The sequence below is a fragment of the Lepisosteus oculatus genome, chromosome 24 (assembly GCF_040954835.1).
Source record: "Lepisosteus oculatus isolate fLepOcu1 chromosome 24, fLepOcu1.hap2, whole genome shotgun sequence".
NCBI classification, from domain to species: domain Eukaryota; kingdom Metazoa; phylum Chordata; class Actinopteri; order Semionotiformes; family Lepisosteidae; genus Lepisosteus; species Lepisosteus oculatus.
Genome location: NC_090719.1, coordinates 15,286,770 through 15,299,825, shown reverse-complemented (window position 1 = coordinate 15,299,825; position 13,056 = coordinate 15,286,770). Strand labels below are relative to the sequence as shown.

The window sequence follows — 13,056 nt, the reverse complement described above, 5'->3', positions numbered from 1 at the left end:
ACAGGTGTAGAGGTCTTAAACAGAATTATCTTTTTCAGGATGCCAAAAATAAAGGTGTGAGACCTCTTCACACCCTTGCCTTTGAAGATATATTCATAAAAAGGTTTAGTTTGCCATAAAGCAACTTTAATTCCAAAGCCGTGCGATAAGAAGCCCTTTATCCAGCGCGTAGTGAATACTGTACCATGACAGCTGCAGTTTCAGAAGATGAGCTGCCCATCTAGTATGCTTTGTGACCTGGACTTACAGTCTTGACAGCATTTAAAACCACCATCATCACGTCTTTCTGCTGGGTCAAGTTATTTTCTACTGTGGCTAATTCTATTCCTGGCATGGAGATGGGGCTGTACATAAAACAAGAATCAATTTCTCTTTGACCATATAGTCCAATCTCCTAAAAACATCTCTACAGTCGTTCAGTTGAATGAGTCGTCAGCAAAAATCAATTAAGTACCAGTAATGGAGTTGACCATCATGTGCAACTTTCATAGCAGACTGCAATGGAAAAGCAGTCAATCCTACCCTTCAGGACAAGGCGTGTTCTACTTTAGTGTTGGCAGGTTTCTGGTAGCCAGAACTTAATCATGTCCTTTACCAGGTCCGTGCCATCTCACTATTCTACCGAGTTCATGGCGCACACGTGGCAGAGCGCCAGCAGGGCTTCTGGCAAACCCTGACCCCTGTGACCTTGTAGTGACATCAGCGAGAGATGTGCTGCTTCTCCCACCAGCAGCAGAGTGAGGCGAGTCCACAGCGGAGCAGTTTTTACAACCACTGGTCCACAGCCAGGTGGATCATAAGCTTCTACATGATCACTAGCAGCGTCAGCAGGGCGAGAAACCAGCCCGCTGACCAGGCCTCACACCACTGGTCCCAGCGAGCCCGGGTTCGAGTGCCTCACCTTGCGGACAGACACTCGGCAGATGCAGGGGTCCAGGACGCCTGTGGTGGAGTTGGCGCTCATTTTGCACACGAAGGAGAACTTCTTCTTCCAGCGAACGCAGTTCTCCTGCACCTCCTCTCTGCAAGAGAAGCAGATGGCACGCTCATCGGTAACGAACCCAGGGCAGATCACAGTCCTCCCCATCGTTCCCCTCACTGCACTCGTTCGTCACCCCCTAAGTGACTTTTCTCCCTTGGCGTAATGCGGTTCTCCTGGGGCACTGTTTGAGCCTCAGCGCTACATACCTCCATTCTGCCCCCACATGTGCCGGCAGCTGGTGCCCCAAATACCTGTGCTCAACTAGTAACACAGGGGCGTGGAGGAGAGCCCCCAGGTGTACAGTAACATCTGTCAGTAGAGTCACAGTGGGAGAGAGCCCCTCGCCCAGGGAAGAGCAGACAGTCTAGGGAACACAAGTCCCTGCTGTTCGGCTGCTGGGGAACTCTCGTCTTAAGCAGATAAAGAATGCAAAGATGAACAGAAAACCTGGACGGTATAAAATATTTCCAATATTCAATTAGTTCAGCACACTTTATATTACTGACGTCACAGGCAATATTTTTCCTGTTAAAAAAAAAACTTAACATCTGGTTTCTTACTTTTACTAACCCTCTGGGCACCCCTAAAATGAGTTGTAGTGGTTTTCAAAAAACACAACTGCAGGGACAAATGCTAAACAAAGAGACGGCTGATTATATATTGGTAGTTAAAATGAAAGGTTCTTCTATATTTCTAAACGGACAATCTTTTTTTTTTTACTCCCAAGACAGAACACATTCTTTTGTTAAAAAAAAAGCTGTGGCTAAAGACTGTTCTTCACAGCTCCACAAATTTTTTTACCTGCTTCTGCGTCAACAACAAAAAAATGGATTTATTCTCTCTAAATTGCAGAGGAAGGTACAGATTATGCCACAGCAATAATTACAAGGATTACAAGAAGTTTTTTCTCAGGCTGTGATGACGCAGGAAGTTTGCCTGCTTCCACGCTTCCCTGTTTAAAGAGTGTGTGGGCTGTTGCCACGGACACTGTACACGGCAGCATGAGGCCTTTTCCGGTAAACAAAACCCAAAAAGATCAATAACAGGGATTGTAATTCCCCCCGGCTGTCCTCACTCTGTCTTTGAGTATTAAAACATCTCAAAATCCAAAACGACACTTTAGGAGGCTAAAACGAATATGTTTTAATCTCCCCTCCCTGTTTTTCTCCCCTGATGTTTCCATCTTCTCTCTACCCTTTATGCTATAACACTGGCCTGTTTTCCCAACACAATCTCTGTACTTGGAAAGAGAGACCGTTTTGATCACTTCCCTGAACTAAATCCTGAACCGAAGATCACAGGGCTGTAAATTACTTTGGCTCGGTGTTGTGTGAGACAGGAGAGCTGAGGGAATCCTGAAATAAATTTATGACAGGCAGTAATGGCTGGCACACCCACTTCAATGTACTGTACAGCTTGCTTTCACAGCCAGACCAATCATCGTGTGAAACTGGGAGAAAGAACATTCTAGGCCTCTGTGGTGACTCCCTTTGTCTTTCCATACTCTTTTCAAAGGCTCCTTTGGTGCTTTCAGGCCCTCTGGGAGAGTGTGGGGAAAAAGAAGGGAATCTTTCCCTTCTGCACAATGGTCCTGCTGTGTCTCCTATGCGCACAGCTTAATGAAGATATTTATATTGACCTATTTGTTGGCTTCGAGGCTCAAGGAAGGGGGAGCTGCTGATGGGATGATCCCCGTTCAGGCATGTGGCCTGCTGTGGACACGCTGATGTCCAGTGTGCTGGGCTCCCACCCTCCAGAAGAGCTGTACTCACTCCTGATGTGGTACGTGTGCTCTGCAGGGGCAATGGTGAAGAGCCGCTGTGAACTGATCGTACAGTCCGAGTTCTTGTTACTTGACATAAAAACTGGAGTAAGTCTGGTCTAGCCACAATGTTTGCTGTAGACATGAGAATCACAAAAAACAGAAGCACAACAAAGATAGAAGTGAAAGAAATGGAGATAAGAGCCAGTTAGCCATTAAGATGAAAAGAAACATCTTTTTTTTCCCCTCCCCAAACATGCAACAAATTGTTTCTGCTCCAACTACGATCACTCCGCACGTCAGCCTGGGCAATCTTACCACAGAGCTATTCCTCAGTGATGCAATGCCACGACCTTCCAGAACGAGACGTTTCTCATGGCGTTGCACAACAGTGCCACATTCCAAGACCCTGTCACCCCGAAGAGTGCGAGCCGCGGCGGGGCCGGTGCTGTCAGTAGCGATCGGAGGGCTGGGATGGCTTGTGAAGAGCGGGGGAAGGCTTTACCGGGCCAGCAGCTCCGTCTCGCCCTGCAGCGCTGCGGTGCCCGGTGGAAGGGGAGTCAAGGACGGGAAGAGGCTGTGAAAAGGCGGGCTGGGCGGCTCTGGGCAGCGCAGGGCTGCAGGAACACGCTGTTCTGCAACGTGACCACGGAAGCAGGCCGGCGCACAGGCAGGTTCCCTCGGCCTTAGGGCTGCTGAACACATCCCGCACCCGAGCTGGGCTGGGCTTCCTCGGCTACCTCTCAGACCGCTCATCAGCCGGCCCCCTGCTCCGGTCGCCGACCACTTGGCAAGGGTGCCCCCACTGTGGAGCACGCAGGGGTGCTCATAGTAACCGGCACGCACCCTCCTGCGGCACACGCCACCCACCCGTCCCGGCGCAGGCCAGCCCTGCAGCGGCACGGGTGGATTCGGAGTGAGATCACTGCTCCAGGGCAGCGGCTGCCTGCCGCAGGGCGAAGGAGGAGGGACAAGGGAGCAGAGGTTCTGCAGCAGTAACGCGTGCGAGAATAGCCGCCGAGCACTCAGACAATGTGCGATTATGGCGTGGTTGGTACAGAGCCTGAAGCGTTCTCGCTCAAAAGCGACGGAACAAGTACACCTTATAGGCCACACCTCTGCTCCCCGCACTCGCGCAGAGATCTGTTGCTATGGAGAAACCGCCTTCCGCTACTGAAAGAGACCTGCTGCTCACTCCAGATCTCGCACGACAGCGAGGGAAAAGGTGTGTTATGTAACTCAAATAAAAAAAAGAAGGCCTTGAGCTGCCTGCAGGCTGCTCTCTCCCACTGCGATGCAAGCGGTTCTCTACACGCATGTTTGTTTTTCATGCAGACCCTGACAGTGTGGATAAAAACAGACCGAACAGGCAAACTCAGTTCAGATATTCCCCCCCATATTCCAAAGGGACCCCAAACCAGGAGAAGCTGGTGTACACATCGAGCACCTGCAGACACAGGAAGCAGACACTAGCAATCGCTGCAACCAGGCACAGGGGGAAAGGCAGTCATGCTGTCTTAAAATGAGCAAATCATTTGCTCAGATAAAATACCAAGCACAAAACGAAGCAGACACAAACCCACCAAAACTGCAGGAGCTTGGCCTTGTGCAGGGTAAGACGAACAGAATCTGAAGGCCGATTAAGAATGAAGAAATGCATTCATCGTGTTGTACTCACTCAAAGGATCCTTGGTATTCAAGATGAAAACCGAGAGTAAAAGCATGATACAGGCAGCGAGGAGCTTGTGAAGGGTGAATACACAGAAGAATACCACAGAGCTCTGCACCTTGCGGAGAGGATAGGAGCTGGAGGCAGCTTATACCTGCTATTTCTAATCCTGGATCTGTGCAGCTGAACATAAATTAGCTCCTTGCCTCAATGTGGACTGCGAGAAAAGCCCTGTTGCGTCTAAGGAAAGGGAAATAAATAATCTTTTCTCCTCCAGCACGTGCCTCCCTCGAGACTTGGACAGCGTGGGTCAGCCTGCCCCAGCTGCAGGGTCACCCCTCGGCTTCACGACAAAGCAGTGCAGAGACTCTGCCGAGTCGTGCGCCTGGCAGGCCCTGGGGGAACAGTACTTTCAGACAGGAGTATAGCAAACAGGTTCTCTGTGACAAAAATAGCCACTCTTAGCAAAGAGTCCTAGTCATATCTGCACATTGCTTTAAAAAAATCAAAATGTGCAGAGATGAGCGTGTTCACTAGGAACACTGAAACATCTAAATGTCTGATTAGAAAACCTAGATGCTCCGTTAGCTACGTCAACGCAGAACAGCTTCACTTAAATGAGCTCGTAAAACGTACTAATGTGTTTGTACAGGCAGCTAAAGAGCAGAGCGAAGGATTGCTTCTACATTATCAGTACAATTGACAAGTGGTATAGAGGACACTGCCCAGTCAGTATTACAAGCAGACTGGCATTCATCTCCATTCCTGTAGCTTCACGAGAAAGTGTCACCTCCTCCTCTTTACCCTCTGTGTGTTCAGGGATTCAGGGCAGGTCGTACAGCTTGCGATCTGAGAGAAGGGAAAACTCTGCTTATACGTGCTTCATCATACTCGCACAACACATCTCCCCCACGCTGAGAGGCTCATGCCCAGCCCAAAGCAAGCCTCTAATTTCACATTTCCCCACTGCCCGTGCTCTGTGTCCTGCAAGGCCAGCCATCTTTGCAGAGGTTTCCAGGTATGACAGAGGCGGGTGTTTTTTTGTTCCAGACATCACCCTTTCAGAGTTCCAAATAAAAACCAGAAATATAGCTCCGACTGGGCTGAACCTGAACAACCAGCTGCGGTGAAAAGGAAGAACAATGTTGGGATGCAAACTCTGTACCCACCCAAGCCAAGCTGGCAATGTCCTGAGTGGTATTTCGATTCTAGCCGATAATATTCTACTTCCTAGTGAGCTGATACACAAAGACCAGGCCAGATCAAGCTTTTTTTTGCACACCTTCACAAGGTTTTTTAAGACATTATAACCGACATTTATATTTTTATCTTCAACTATTTTTCATTGAAAACAGGTTTTCCCAAAGCTCACTGCTCTGAACAGCCTGCCTTTGGCTCAGGGCGCCGCTGGAGGCTGATGGGAAAGCAGGAGGAGGCAGCTCACTACTGACGCGTCACACTAGTGACTGAGCCCACCTGTCCTGTAGCAGCAGCAAAGGCAACTGCTGCCGTTACCATCTCCATGGTGATCGGAAGCCAAACACTCACTCCTCCATTGTGCTCTTTCACCCTGAAAGCAGATGAACTAACACAACACACCCCTCCTACAAAACCTCCTTTGAAACTACTGCTAGACATGCTTCTCGGTCCCTTTCTGCTGTTGCACCCTTAAATGTCTCAACTCCCTCTTTGGTGGAATGGTTGTTGGTGCTGCTTTTTATTTCTTTAGGCCCAGTTTCACAAAGACACTTGAACTTCATCGGAGGCTCAAAAACCACATGACTGGAAACTGTATGACCCTTAAAGTAGCATGAACAGTTGCACCAATAAGATCTTCAAGATTAAAACCTAAAATTCATGTTGCATATTGTCTGAATTGAAAGCAAAGTTCCCTGGAGGTCATGACGTAACATGCAAACTCCACGCAGAAGGTGGCCCGGAGCCGAACCCGGGACCCAAGAGAGAGTGAAGCAGCAGTGCTGCTGTACTGCCCTGATACACTGATGGTCACTGTTCTGGAAACTGTTCTAGGAAGCAGTGACTGTCTCTGCACCGCTGTGACCATGGTCTTTTACAGTACCGCCCCACTCTCACAAAACTGCAGGAGATCGGCTTCACAACACCTCGACACTTCTGTGACTCCAGTCATGGGTCTCTGCTGTTTGTCCTCTGTTGATCTCTCACCTTTCTGGAAGAAAAACACCTTTGAATCCAGCCAAACCCTTTGCCATCACCATGACATCACAACCTCAGCTTGCGTAGCGTCCAGAGGTGCCTCACGTGACAACGCACAATCATTAACTAGCGCCCATGTTTGTACATCAAACCCTGCCTTTAGCGATGTCCAGCAGTCAGCTTCCAAAACACTGACTGCACTGTTTTAACAGCTTTCTTGCTCCACTGGTTTAGGAAATAATCTATCTTTTGATCGCTGTGGTTTTCATTACACTTCTAAGGAGTTTCTCCTTTAAAAAGATGCGAAGCAGAACAATCACATTGAGGGAAAATGAGCTTAAATTGGCTGAAAGAGGACTCTCATGACAGGAAAACGTTCTGACAGACGACAACCAAACGAAAGAAAAGGGGAAATGCACAGGGATCGGAGTATTCCAGACACGCACAGAAGGGTGAAAGCCTAATTTGCTGGTCGGTTACATTTAAAAGATAAACTGCAACACACATTTGCATAAACCACAGTAATCTTTAGATGGGATGTTAATTCATACTTCCAGGATATTGTATAACAGAAAAATTATTCTGTCACACTGATGATATCTTAAACCTGATCGTACGGTTAAAACAAAAAGATGAACAACTTGTGAAATCAAGAATGAAGGAAACATTAACGCAGCACAGCTGTGAAGACACGCAGAAGCACGTAACCACCTACTGCTATATATATAGTATAATATAGGTTATCTGTGCAAAATTGCAGGATGTAGGGAATGTCAGCAATAATGGCTTACAGCACTGAGATTATTCCTGAGGGCTTGCAATTATACTGCACACTTTTCTGTGTGCTAAAAAAGGGAGATTGCATTTAAAAATAAGAAGGTGTGCTTTGCAACTTGGAGCTGGGAGTGCTGCCCCTTGACCCTCTGCCACTAGCTACTGTACGACAGACGCAGTGACCTCATCCTAACACCCGCGGTGCTCCGTGCTTCCAGCAGGTTATTACACAGCTAATTACAGAGCCGCCACTGCAAATTACGGACCGAGGGCCTGGGAAGTCTGGCGACGAGAGCCGAACGGGCTGCAGGGACATATAATCAGCACAGCTGGGAAAGACAGGCAGGGCTGGGTAACACTGGATTCTCAGAGACCATTTCCCATCCGACCTGCATATTTTGAATGAACCAAAAAATTACTAAACAAGAATCCAAGTCTCTAAAATGGCACTTCATGCTCATTTTGAGATAAGGGGTGTTTAAAATTGGGACAGAAAAAGTAAAGCAGCTTTTGCATTTCTCATTCTCTGCTAAAAAACATCCTGTATTTACACTCCGCTACACCTGATCCCAGAGTTAGGGTCTTCACGTGGCATTCATGATCACCTGCAGGAGAAAACGAAATAGTCCATGAACCTGAAGTCCAGGACAAACTCACCCGGGCAGTTTTACAGGGGCATTTCTGTTTCTGTTGTGTGTGAAGGTACTCATTTGCATGTGCTTGTCTTGGCAGAGATCGGCAGACACTGCTTTTTCTAGTTCTCAGAATAATGCTAATAATTCACAAAGAACTGGAAACGAATCACAAGCCCAAGCCTCCTTTCACGTGCAGCCCTTGTGTCATTTTTGTTGTCCTTGTGCCTTTAAAGACATGGATCACGGTAATGATGCCAGACACAGGCAGTGACACTTCTGAAAACTGCTGATCAGGTCCAACCAACAAGGAAGGAAACAAGTTCAAGTAAAAAGCATTTAGGAAACAAAATGGGATGCACAGACAAATATGGACATTCTTCTCGAGAACTCTCAAAAATACACCCAAGGAGCTCTTCCAAGTGTACGTTACCAGCAACCACAACCCTGCAAGCGGGTTTAACAAAGTCCAGTTGCATAACTGATTTTTTAAATCTAAACAGTTTGACATTTCATAACCGTAACTACAACTGGCTCGTCCAACAGAGGGGAATTCGGGCCTGTTATGACTAGTTATTAGAGTTTCCTTTTTTTCTAAAGACAGCCCAGGTTAGCTTTGATCTCAGGGCCCTGGTTACCTTTGATCTCTTGGTTATGAAAGCCTGTTTCACAAAGCCGCTTGACCCCAAAAGGACTGCCTTGTTCAAGCAAATTCACCTGTCCCTGCGTAACAGGGCTGAGGGATTCCAGTAACTCCTGCTTATTCAGCTCACACGTCAGCAAGTAAGACATATCGAGAGGTTCAGCATCAGTAGTAACTGAGGTGTGAAAAAACAGGAATATTGCAGACAGTGGACACAAGGAGGATACAGGGGGCACCGTTTGTTAACCATGACTATTTTTTTTTATAAGGGTTAAAATAACCATGAGGTTAATGCTGTAAACACTGCACTGAAAATAGGCTCAATGGCCAAACTATTAAGCCCCCCTGCCTCCAGGGTCTCTCTCTCAGTGGCAGGCAGGTCAGGATATTTACCGATTTCTCTAAAGTGAAAACTGGTAGAACGTGGGGGGCGTGCACCTTAAAATTTCACACCGCTCATGCCATTATCACAACCTCAAACAAGAACCCCGCAAGGTACAAGGGTACGCAAGACACGCCCCGTCCTGGACGAGCCCATCTTGAGCTCTGCAGAGGCCCCCCAGTAACACGGCCTACGAGAATCTCTCTCCGCAACGTCCGTGGTGGAAGTCTCCAGATGGCTGACTTCCTGCCTGAATTCTAGCTTCAGTTTCTTTCCCCTCTCCGCATGCTCAACTGCGGCCAGATGCTCTGTAAGGTCCACGCCTGCCGGAGACACCACTCCTCGAGGAGGGACGGGCCTGCCGGGCCCGATCAGGCCTGCGGCCCCCCGCCCACGCCAACACGTTGAGTGTAGTGCGTCACAACGCCACTGCCAAGCCCTGCAGCGCACACGGAAAGGACTAGGACTTTAACTAGCGTCCAGCGTCTGCACCTGCACAGACCCTGATAAAGCACAGGGCAGGTCCACTCCAGAACGATGCGCGGAGACAGGACCGAGATGGTGAAGCTGGGGATTTACAGTACTTGTGTCCCCAGGTGGAGACGAGCTCATTCCCCTCTCCCTCTCCCACACACTGAAACTCTCTGCTCGTTAAGCTCTTCGCTGGGGGAAAGGTAATAGCAGGCCCTGAATGGGCCGATTGTTGGAAAGGAATTTGGAACAATTTTGCTTTACACAAAGGAGCTGAAAACCCAAGAGGGGGTGTTCACCTGCTGGAAACGTAATAAGAAATGATTTGATACCTCCTTGCAGAGAACCTAGGTCAGCAAAAAAAAAACTACATTTTTTAAGAATATTAGAAAGGCTACAAACTAGAGGACAGAGGAGACTATTCGTCCCGTCTTGCTTGTTTAACAGTTAGTTAATAGAAGAATCCTACCACTGCTTGAGAGAAACCAGATATCAACTTCAACCCAACTACTGTAGCTTGTTCCATACGACCACAATACTTTTGGATAAAACAATGCCTCCCGTTTTCAGCTCTCAGTTTGTGCGCGCCTGTGTTTATTCTGAAGAAATCTTCTGAGCTGACTTTGTTCATATCTTTTGAGGATCTTGAAGACCAAGAGGTACATAACCTAACATTTTGTTTGCATTTTTAATTGCTATATTTAAGTGATGTGTCAACATAAGCACCTTGGACCTCTTTCAAGTGTTTCTAGCTCAGCGTTTCTCTTTATAAGAGACCTTCTGATTGCTACAACCAAATACAAAACGACCCATGTAAAAAACTCCAGGACTGATGTTGGGGACCAGTGTAGGTATGTGCCACTGTTCAGAAGCTTCACCTGTTTTGCTGCTCTTGATTGCTGTGCCAGCTTTTCATGAAGCAGATGGGTTTCCACAGGACAGTGACAGGTTTTATCTGTAAAAAATATGCTCCTAGCTTCACAGCCCATTCTGTATGTGAGTCCATGAAGTACAGTCCTACAACACTGAGCATTAGCACCTTTACTGTTTAAAATGAAGCTGCCACATCCCATGCCCTGTTCTGTAGGAAATAGCCTTTTAGTCTTTCAGAAATGTTTGCTTATTACGTACGTGAGTGCCGGACTGCACAGCACTTTCATTGAGGTTTAAAGTGCCTTAATAATAGGCCTGCTATTGGGAAGAAGAGGTTTCCCGTCTGCCAGCCTTCAAAATTACTAGTGTGCGCTCAAAGAGCCCATTCTCCACTTGGTTTTTTACAGCTGTCTCTATAGGACTTCACTCCTCCACCTCGTCTCTCTCCCTCCTCTCCATGCAGCACAGAGCTCACCTTTTAAAGAAAACATGAATGCGGGTTCAAATTAAATATCCTTTCCCTTCCTAAAGAGTCAATAGATTCGTATGCTTCAACAAGAGCTGGACAAGCAACGTTTTGAAGAACTTGTTAGAATATCTAAGCTTAGATAATATAAGAACAAGAACACACACTTATTAAATATTTATGGTATTTTTCCCATTCTAATAAAACAAATCTAATAAAACTGCATATTTCCCCAAAAGCATTTGAACCGATTTACAAACCTGAGATTTTTTACAGAAGCAATCCGAGTGAAGATTTGAACCCACAACCCTCCAGATACGAGTCTGGAGCCCTGACCTCTGCACACCACTGCTCACACGTGCAGCTCGTATGCCCAAATAAACTGTAAAATAAACGACTGTTTTGCTGTCAGTTCCTCCTTTGGTCTGGCTGGCTGGAGATGACTACGGAGCCGCTGCAAATAAACGATTCAGACGCACCAACACGTAGCAAGCAATGGCATTTTTTTCAATCACATTTGTGAGGTATCACAATTACAGCTACACTCCTCCTTTTATTGTATACCTGAACAGCAGCTACACCAGCCTGGTATGCAGCAGTCTGGCTTTTATCAAGTTACAGCTTCGCACCTGAGCACTGGACACACAGCCTGAACTGGCATATTCTGTTATGCAATGTACCAGTTAAGCTTAAACCAAGCTGAGTCACAGCATGTGATCATGGTCCCCACCTTTGGAAACCAGGCAGGACTGCGGATCTGTGGTATATTTGCGATGTCAGTTAGAAAGCTGTTATATAATTCGTAACCAGCTTATCCTATTCCAACTGCCAGGTTAATATTTTTCTGCAAGGAAGCTAAGAATGAAATGTTCAACTTGTAGCGTCCTGAACATTTTAACAGGGAGTAGCACACAGCCTGAAATCACCAATCTAAACCTTTGTAAGCTTTCTTTTATATAAGTGGTGGCCAAAGAAATAAAGTAAACAGCGATTTCATGTGGATCATTCCTCCAAGTTGGAGACTGGGTGTCTCCGATCAAACTCGGAAAACGTTCCGTTTCCCTGGCGTCAGCAACCTGCAGCCTGAGAAGGATCACAGAGCGAATAACATTGAGACGAGCTAGTAGCTGGATCCTCTCTGCAAAAAAAAAGTGCTGACGTGGCTCTTACAGGCTTTACTTGTATTTTTAGGGAAGTACGGAGGGTGAAGGATTCTTTCTTCTCAGCCAGGAGGAAAAATAAAAAAACAAGTGATTTTAATTGAATTCAGAGAATTCATACCCCATTTTTTTTAACTCTTCTTTCGTGGTCTTTCTTATTCACATTTGTTGAGAGCTTCCTGCATAGCCTGCTCTTCTGAAGCAGTTCACCCTCAGCTCCGCCTCAAGTTAAAACCAGGCTTCACACTGGGCAGGCAAACACCCGAAAAACATAGGAAAACAGGCACTCGGAGACAAACTGACACGAACATGCACGTTCAATTAAACTAACAGGGCTGCGCGCACACACGCACAGGCCGAGACAGCATCTGTATCCAATCTGCTCCCTAGGCGATTAGCCGAAGACAAACAGAAATCCCCAGAAAAATTCCTCTACACGGGCAGGCTCACAAGACAGGGTGAAAGGCCACAGTGCTCCGCTTCAGAAAGATGGGGGCTAAACTGAAGGAGATGGCTGCCAGCAACCACTACAAATTAAAAGCTTTTTTAGCCAGAGAAATGTACCGCAAAACTACATCTAACATCGGATCCCGAACTTCATCCCTCTACTGAGCGCGCAGCTGGCTGGCTGGCTGGGGAGCTGCAGGCCGGCGCATTCTTCCCAAATTCAATAAGTCACGATGACAAGTCAGCAGCTTTTGTGGGATCTTTCGGAGTGCCGGCACTCCTCCAGCTTCTCCAGGTTCTCTTCCGAGTCAGCTGCCATGGAAGTCTCGGGACTGTCCAGGCAAAAAAGTCCCCCACTTCCCTGCGATCCCCCCCCAACTCAAAAGAATCCAGAATTTCCCAAACCCAGCCCCTCCGGGAAATGGGAGCCGCATGACAAAGAAAGAGAAACACGAACTTTGAGAAGCCATAAACAAAGTAAAGTTCCCTGCCAGAGGTACGCTCGACCCAAACCATGAGAGCTGTAAGCTCTGCAGGTCAGACCCGGGAACTTTCTAGAAATCTTTGATGTGGCAAAAGAAAAAATACAGCCGCTGCAGAAGAAAACACTTTCCAGAACT

The 13,056-nt window shown here is 47.2% G+C and overlaps 1 protein-coding gene across 6 annotated transcripts in view; it reads right to left on the bottom strand.

Moving 5' to 3' along the window:
- LOC102682869 (early estrogen-induced gene 1 protein) overlaps positions 1 to 13,056 on the bottom strand; it is a 63,001-nt gene that overhangs the window by 15,885 nt on the left and 34,060 nt on the right. For 3 of the 6 annotated variants that reach the window (XM_069183455.1, XM_069183456.1, XM_069183458.1), the window contains one exon: positions 902 to 1,022. In XM_069183455.1, coding sequence (XP_069039556.1) covers positions 902 to 1,022 — 121 coding nt within the window. Of the gene's footprint in view, positions 1 to 901; positions 1,023 to 3,062; positions 4,400 to 4,422; positions 11,353 to 11,393; positions 11,418 to 13,056 lie in introns of those variants that run through there. The other 3 variants (XM_069183459.1, XM_069183454.1, XM_069183457.1) reach the window with 3 other exon arrangements.